This window comes from Chiloscyllium plagiosum, chromosome 26 (assembly GCF_004010195.1).
Source record: "Chiloscyllium plagiosum isolate BGI_BamShark_2017 chromosome 26, ASM401019v2, whole genome shotgun sequence".
In the NCBI taxonomy this organism is placed as follows: Eukaryota; Metazoa; Chordata; class Chondrichthyes; order Orectolobiformes; family Hemiscylliidae; genus Chiloscyllium; species Chiloscyllium plagiosum.
The window spans coordinates 990,026-999,049 of NC_057735.1; the positions used below are offsets into that span (position 1 = coordinate 990,026).

A 9,024-nucleotide genomic window follows, 5' to 3' on the forward strand; every position below is an offset into this window, starting at 1 on the left:
TTGGAGAAAAGGAGGAGGAGAGGGGACCTAATTGAGGTATACAAGATAATGAGAGGCATAGATAGAGTCGATAGCCAGAGACTATTTCCCAGGGCAGAAATGGCTAACACGATGGGTCATAGTTTTAAGCTGGTTGGAGGAAAGTATAGAGGGGATGTCAAAGGCGGGTTCTTTATTTAGAGAGTTATGAGAGCATGGAATACGTTGCCAGCAGCTGTTGTGGAAGCAAGGTCATTGGGGACATTTAAGAGACTGCTGGTCATGCATATGGTCACAGAGATTTGAGGGTGCATACATGAGGATCAATGGTCGGCACAACATCGTGGGCTGAAGGGTCTGTTCTGTGCTGTACTGTTCTATGTTCTATGTTGTATATATATTTCCAGTTTTTTTTTGAGTTCAACTCAACCAGTTTCTCTAACTATAAAAATAATCTTTGAGATATACAAATTGTGATCCACTGGAGGTTGTGCTTCCATGTGATCTGCTCAAAACGCTGGATGAACACTCACTGACTGGAGGAGAACATATATCCTCATAGTCGCTTCATGAAATACCCTGGTCCTCCCAGTATCCAGCATCTCTCATTGTCCTTGTGTTGTTATCCATAAGACCTGGGTAGGTTTAGCTTGGATGGCTCCAACAGTGGCACCAACAGCGTGGGTCCAATTCCTGCTCTGGCTGAGGTCGTCATGAAGGATTCTTCTTCTCAACCTCTCCCCTCACCCGAGATGTACTGACCTTCTGATTAAAACATGAACAGTTATTGGCCTCTGTGAGAGAGTGGGACTCTGGTGACTTTACCTTTATCTGTAAGATAAAGGTAGGTATAAGCAACAGTTTGAATTCCTCTGGTTCTGAAAGAGATATACAAGTTTGTGGTCATGTTTTGGCTGTATGATATGATCTAGCTTCAGTTGTGCATATTGACAAATTTATTTTGGTTGCTTTGGCATTTGGAGGTGTCATTTACTTTCACTCTGACATTCTCATTGGCTGATGATGACAGGTCGAGAAGGAACAGTGGTAATGCAAAGGATATGAGTGAAGTTCATGAGATGTTGTAGCTGAAATGGACTGGTGGCAATATCCCATTTGTACAAACTGCCACTCAAGTGCCCCCTGTATAGTGGCATATGATGAAGTCGAGTTGAGATCACAATCAGATTATCCATGTTCTCATGGAATTGTGGAGCAGGTTCAAAAGGGCAAATGGTCTTTCCTTGCCTCTAACTCCAATGATCCAGACAATTACGCATCATCGTGTATGAATTTCAGAGCCAATCTGATGCCGGGTATCTGAGCTTTATATTTCTATGATTCAAACAACATGTTCCTCCAGTTGTTCATAATAGACAGAGTTCCACTGGATTCAATCAGACCATGCTTGCAACACCCAAAACATACGCCGTCTATTAGATATGATTCTGTGAATGGACAGCATTTACTGACCAATCCTAAATGCACTACACTGACAACCAACTTAAGATCATCAGTAAAGTCTGTAATGTATCTCCTTTGTGTTTGCTGGAATTGGCCAGTTATTATATGCAATAACTCCTGTTCGACCCAGTTTTGAACTGCCCGAGAGCTTGGGGAGCCCAGAGTTCCCTGTTGCTGTCTCCAAGACAACAAGTCAACCTATCAGAATTTATTTTGCAACCAATTAGTGCCCACTTCTCCTGTAGTACAAATTGTTGCAATGTTTTTGAAAAGTGACATTCTTGCATTGATCCTGATGAGTGGAAGATGAAATATTTCAGCGACTTGTCTCTCTTTTCATTAACATTTCAATCCTATATTACCAAGCTACACACTGACCTTGCCTCGGCTCAAAGACTCTTAAACAGGTTCAGCCATGATCAGCACTGAGCACAATGGGAAAACATTACTTTTTAAAACATACTTCACAGGCAAAAGAATTCCAGAATTTGCTTAAGTTAATTCCATGTCTTTTAAATCAATGTTAACAACTGGGTCAGAAATTCATTGAAGATTTTCTCACAAACATGAGCTGAAACTCCAAATAGAATATAATTTGCGTTTGGGTTTGTCATGAGTCTTCGACTAACCTAACCCTAACCATAAACCTACCTCACTATATCAGATAAATCTCCCCCTACAGCATCCCCATCAAGCACTCTCATGTTTAATATGATGCTGGGTATAAGGAAAAGGTCCCTTTACACTGTCCCCATCAAACATTCCCAAGACAGGGACAGAATGGGGTTAGATATGGAGTAAAGTTCACACTACACTTTGTTAAAAATATTCATCATATCCCCAACCATAGAAATGTGTCCCCAACTGTAGTGATGAGAACCAAGTCACAGATGAGCTATAAGGCATTTTGTGTGTTTAGTTCTGAATTATTGTTATAATCCAGTTAGAATTAGTAGTCACATCAAAAAAGAAGGTAATTATTAAGTGCCAGCATAGAATAATCAAGGGACAGACATGTTTAATGAATGGCTGTTCTTTTCAAGTAGCAGAGAAATTTGAAGAGGGGAAGACTTTTGATGAAGTGTACATGGACTTCCAAAAGGGCCACACAACAGACTTTGAAAAGATATAGTTCATGGGATAAAATAGACAGTAGCAGCATGACAACAAAATGAGCTAAATGAAAAGAAATAAAGTGAAATAGTTCGTAAATAGTTTTTTGAGCTGGAGAAAGGTTTGCAGGAGGGAAGCGAGAGGATTGGAATTCCCTCGGGGTTGGTATTGAGGTCCTTGCCTCTCCTGCTCTGTGTAATAATGATTGAGACCTTGGTGTGCAGGGGACAATTTCAGTTTGTATTGAAATAAGTATTGGGAAAACGTATAGCCTGTGAGGAGGACAGTGTAAAGCATTGATTTTCCCGCTCCTCGGATGCTGCCTTAACTGCTGTGCTTTTCCAGCACCGCTCTAATCTAAACTACAAAAGGACATTGGCAAGTTCGCAGACCGGTGGTAGATGACGTTCACTGCAGAATAATACATTTTGGTCAATGGAACATGAGACACAGCATAAAATAAAGGATATAGGAGGAGAGGGATCTGGGTTTACCTGTGCACAGATTAGTGAAGGTGATTATTGATTCTAACCAGATAAGTGGACACCTGGGAAAGGCTGATCATAAACTAATTCTGATTAAGAATCATTGGACTCAAAACATTAACTTCTCCTCTCCCCAAAATCTACCAGACCCGCTGAATTTCTCCAGCACCTTCTGTTTGTAATACAGTTTTCTGAGCTTTATTAAGAGGGGCAGAAAGTGCAAGAGAAAGGAGGTGAGGCTGAACCTTTAGATCTGAGCTGGAGCAACGTGTTCATTTCTGGGGATCCCACTCTAGTACGGATGTGAATGTATTGGAGAGAGAGCAGAAGAAATCTACCCGGATGGTTCCAGCAATGAGACCTTTCAGTAATGGGGATAGTTTTGAGAAGTCGGTATTGGGAGGGGAGAAGGCTGAGAAAAGATCTGATTGGCGTTTTCAAAACCATGAGGGAGCTGCACAGAGAGGACAAGGAGAAGCTATTCTCTGTCTTAAAAGGATAAGAGAGGGCACAGATATAATGGAATCTATTTTATTCTCAAATTGTGAATCCTTCTTCCATGTTAGGCACCTCAGCAACGAACACGCACTTGATGATCGCAGCACAGCCCAGTGTCGGGTTCAGATGCAAGTCGTACAACAACTAGAAATTCAGGTTGGTATAAGTTTACAGGAAGACCTCTCTCCAATCGGAGTTGGTCTTTTGTAAATGACTTGAGATAGTCCCTCCCTCGCCTGTTCCCATCCCACAAAGGATATGTCAAATCCCAAATCTGGGACCTACCATCCTTCTTCATGGGAATATTTCATGAAATCACAGAAACTACAGAAAAGAAGGCAATCACGCAGCCATCTCAGAAATAGCTGGTCACCTCGAGCAGTTTTTCTCCAATCCTGTTTCCCTGCTGTTTCCCTTGTTTTCTTTCCTTATCAATATTAATCCTGATTCTATCTAAATAACATTACAGTTTCTGATTCAATAGCTCCTCATATTAAATATTCCATGTTCTGATCACTCAGTAAATCCTGAACTTCCCGTCTCACTCCCAAAGTGACAATCCTCAGTCTATTTCTCTTTGTCACTGACTGGGCAGCTAATGGGAACAGCGTTCATGACTGTACCTCTCAAAACCTTCCAGCAGTTTGAAATATTGATTAGGTCTTCCCTTTAACCACCTCCGTTCCATCGAGACAGTCTCCGTTCTTCAAATGGGTCTTTGCAAGTATAGCTACATTCCTGATTCGTTTCAAAGAGGCATCTACAGGATTCTCCCATAGCTTCGAGTTTCTGTCTTCACCGGACCACACACTGTCTTTGGGATTTGGCGTCTTGTCTTCTTCACATCAGTCCTCAATGTCCTGATCACCAGGCCGATGCTACGCCGCTTGGAGTTACTGTACATAGTTCTGGTCTCCAGAGGAACTGGGGAGAATGCCAACACAGATTTACAAAAATGATCCCAGGACTGAAAGACTATGACTATCAGCAATGATTGGGTGCAAGGCTAGGATTTTTTTTCTCAAAAGAAGAGAAGCAAATTCATCGAGGTGTTTAAAGTTCTTAAATTTTTTGATAGTGTTGATGTCCAGTGAATTGTCTGGATAGGAACCATTGATGGATGCATGGGTTGGCTTCAAATGGACTTTTCCCACATGACCCTCCTGTCCCTGTTTGAAATCAATCTATTTGGGCAATTGCTAGGAGCTGCCATAGAGTGGGAAATTGGGGGATATGGCAGGTGGGTGGTGGTGGGGAGAGGTGTTCTAATCCCAAGTGAAAGCACACTCATTGTGGGAGGGGAATTTTATCTTTGACTCCAAGGGTGGAGTTTCCATTCCCTAATGCCAGACACAGTCTAATTCCACAGGGGGATCTGATCAATAATCAGTTATGTTTTGCTCCATTGTTTTGTGAAAGGTTTCTAATTTTGAGGCCTATTTGTATTGAGTTCGGATGAAATGGAGTAGGATGGGGAGTTGGAAGGTGAGGGAAGAATGTATATGTTGCTTGCAGCCCACTTGCAGTAACTTCAGAAAGAGTTATTCTTTCTCAAGGAAGCTGTCTTCAGCTCCCTACAACTGCTGGGCTCCCTCAGGTGTGAGGAAACATGCTCCTTCATGTTTATAAACTACGTTCTGGTCCATTCACGTGAGTTGTATTTCATTTTCTTTATTCTTCAGCTTGACCTTTGATGTCTTAAACTGAAGTCTCAAATGATTAATCTCTGATACACTGATGATATAATCATAATCCCACTTTCACCCAACCCAAAATGGAGACTACCAAGAACACTTCATTAGAATTCTTAAATTAGGCGATACGTATAGGCAGTACCAAAATGTAACATTTCTTAAAATAATCAAAGGATTAATCATGTGCTGGATAATTACATAATGTACTAGAAATGCATCAGACAGGCCTACACAATCAGGAAGTCAAATCCTAATGTAAATCCTTCAAATGAGGAGGAATTTCATCTTGTCATATGATCTTATCTTACAGACTGTGCAATTCTCTCCCTCAGAGAGCAGTGAAGGTTGAATCATTGAATATATTCAAGTTTGCATTAGACAGATATTGATAGATAAGGGAGTCAAGGTTCAGAGAGATAGAGAAGAAAGGAGAGTTGAGACCACAACCAGAACGGTTCCAATCTTATCAAAGAACAGGGCAGGCTGGGGGGCTGAATGGCCTTCTCCTGGTGCAGGTTCTCACTGTCTCATGTTCCTCCAGCCTGTAGAGCAGAGACTGCTGAGCTGATTGGATACTGCCAATTAAACTGCTGGGACTGGGATTGAGGAGCCTCTTACCCCATATCCCATCTCCAATTTCCCCAGACCTGGGGCTGGGCTGGAGGTCAGTTGGATCACTGTTTTGGTTATTAAAATTCAGCTGGTTATTTCCACCTGTGGGTGAATCCAGAACCCAGGGCCCTTTCCCTGAACCCGGTCAGAAGGGAAATGGGATAAACACAAAAGGGAGAAAGGCTTTGAAAAATGTTCCGGTTGGGTCAGACGGGTGTCTGTGTGAACTCAGTTTGGATGCTGGTCTGAGAAGATTGAATAATTCCTGAACTTACAACCACCAGAGATTCCTCATTAAAGCACTCACCCTTTGTTCAACTGTGGGGTCACATTCATTTATGGGGAGATGGTGGTAATGTTACTGAACTACTATTTTACTGTCTCAGGTAAATGTTCTGGGGACATGGGTCAAATCCCAGTCCAGCTGATGATGGGTTTAAATTGATTGAATTGAAAGCTGTCCTCAGAGACAGTGAGCATCATCGATTGCCGTAAGACCCAACTAGTTCACCAATGCTCTTCAGGGAGGAGATGGCCACCCTTACCCAGACTGCACTGTGGCATGCCTCTCAGTTCAAGGGCAGTTCACGATGGGTAGTAAGTCCTGGCCTTGCCAGGGATGTTAATGAAAACTCCCATTTCTGTGAAGAATCAGAAAGGGGCTCAGTTCTGACATCCCTCTTTATCTCTCACCCTTGTTGCTAGATGTTTGTTGGTTGAAGATGTTTCTCTTGCTGCCCACAGCTGTCCAAGGAGACTGAACGCCTCCAGGCCATGATGGCTCACCTACACATGAGGCCTTCAGACCCAAAGCCTTTCGCACAGCCTGTAAGTATTTCAGCTGATCAGATTCACCTTGAGAAAATTGCATTTACATAGCACCTGTCATGACTACAGAACATTCCACAGAACTTTACCACCAAAGGAATGCTTTTGATTCAGAGCCGGAAATGTGCGCAGAAAGCTGCCAGAAGCAGCATTGAGACATTGGGCAGTTAATCTGCTCTGGTGATGTCAGTTGAGAGAAAATATTGTCCAGCACTTTAGATAAATTGGCCGGCTGTTCTGGAAAATACTGCGCTGGGATCTTTCCCATTCACCTGAGAGGAAGGGCTCATTGAGAGGAGAGAGCTCAGAGAGCTGGCACTGAGACAAGACAGAAAGCTCAGCCTTCAAAGAGTGTGGGATGGTGTGATGTACAACACATCTCTGGGGCTGTTTATTTCTGACTCACTGCTCCTTTCGTTTAGGTCTGTTTCAATCAACATGTTGTGCGCAAGTTACTGAATGTAAACCCAGCAGGAATACAGAATAAACAGTGTGTGAGCCGAAGCACTGAATGTTTATTTGCAACTCTTATCCATCCTTAGTTTTACATTAATCATCTTTCAAATATAAACTCCCCACAAACTTGACAAATTCTGAGGAATGCAATGTGGATTATGGGAACATAGGCCATTCAGTCCCTCAAGCCTGTTCCACCATTCATGAGATCGTTCCTGATCTGTGGCCTAACTCCAGAGACCTGCCTTTGGTCCATATCCCTTAATACTTTGGCTTAACAAAAAATTATCTCCCTCAGATTAAAAACTAACAACTGATCCAGCACCTACAGCCATTTGTGGAAAAGAATTACAAATCTTGTGTGTAGATATAACATCTCTCCTGAATTCCTGGTCCTAGTTCTCAGACTATGCCCCTAGTTCTAGAATCCCCAACCAGTGGAAATCATTTATCTTTATCTACCTTGTCTTTTCCTGTTAATATCTTGAGGCTTTGATCAGATCACCCCTTAACTTTCTAAATTGTGAAGAAAACATTTCTAATTTGTATAATCTGTCCTCATAACTTAACCAGGTGTCATTCCTGTAAACCTGTGTTGCATTCCTGCCAAAGCCAATCTAACCTTCCTAAAACACGGTGCCCAGATTTGCTCACAGTATTCCAAGTGGAGTCTAAACAGGGTTTTGTATAACTGCAATATCACTTCTGTATCCTTGTACTCCAGCCCTTAACATATACCAGTCAGCATTCCACTAGCCAATTTTGATTATTTGCTATACCTGTTTGTGGTAATTTAAAGATCCATGCACCTGAATTCCCAGATCTCTGGACATCCTCTGTTTTAACTTCATACCATCTAGAAAGGACCTGATCGCTCCTTTTCTTGATAACCTCACACTTGCATACATTGAACTCCATCTGCCACAGTTCTGCCCATTAGCCTGGTCTATCAGTAACCTATTGTAGTTTTGTGCTAACATCCACAGTGTTGACAATGCTGCCTAACTTTATGTCAACAGCATTTTTGGATGTATGACTTTCAATGCCATGATCCAAGTGATTGATAAATATTTGAAGAATTGAGATCCTAACACAAATCTTTGCAGAAAATTCATCATGTTCCAAATTGTGTTGAAAACTAGTGTTTTGAAACAGGCTGTTTCCCCAGCTCCCAACAAACTTTGCTAAAGTGAAGTCAATAGGATGTGTGTGCACTGTCTGTCATGTTCATGGCCTACTCCTGGAGATTGAAGATGAAAAAAACTTGTCTTTCTATTCCATATTCATCACTTCAGCCACTTTACACCCAATCACAATGTGACAGGATATGCACAGCAAACTCCCATAAAGAGTGACGTGATAGTCTACTTTAGTGATGTTAGCTGAGAGATAAATAGTACAGAAATCCCAGCTCTTCTTTCAATAATGGGTCATCCTGGGGAGCGGTTAGGGCCTCTGTTTAATATCGTATCTGCTAACTAGCACCTTCCCCAGAGCAGCACTCTCTTGGGAGTGCTTGCGGAGATGTTGTGTCAGGTCTGCAGTGGGACTTTAGGTAAGCATCTTTTCAGGCAGAGGCAAGCAAATGTATCCACTGAGCCTCAACTGACATCTGGAAAAACACAGTATTCAAAGCTGGGTTTCTTTCCTAATCAGAAAGAGTGTTTGGGTTAAATTGGGTTTCATGTGAGGTAACAGTGGGGTCCGTTAACTCAGTTCACTTGTTTGTGATGGAAGGTGACCCCAACAGTATGGTGTTCCTGTGTCACTGTCACGGTCCCACCTTCTCACTCTTCCCCTTCACCTGATTCGTGGTGACCCTCAGGTTAAACCACCACCAGCCTTTTTCTCTCTCTCTCTCTCTTTCTCTCTCTCTCTCCCCCTCTCTCCCCCCC

The 9,024-nt window shown here is 42.3% G+C and overlaps 1 protein-coding gene across 3 annotated transcripts in view; it reads left to right on the top strand.

Moving 5' to 3' along the window:
- The window catches only part of foxp4 (forkhead box P4), a 296,712-nt gene that overhangs the window by 234,411 nt on the left and 53,277 nt on the right, over positions 1-9,024 (top strand). For all 3 annotated transcript variants that reach the window (XM_043716312.1, XM_043716313.1, XM_043716314.1), the window contains 2 exons: positions 3,608-3,695; positions 6,590-6,673. In XM_043716312.1, coding sequence (XP_043572247.1) covers positions 3,608-3,695; positions 6,590-6,673 — 172 coding nt within the window. The remainder of the gene's footprint in view (positions 1-3,607; positions 3,696-6,589; positions 6,674-9,024) is intronic.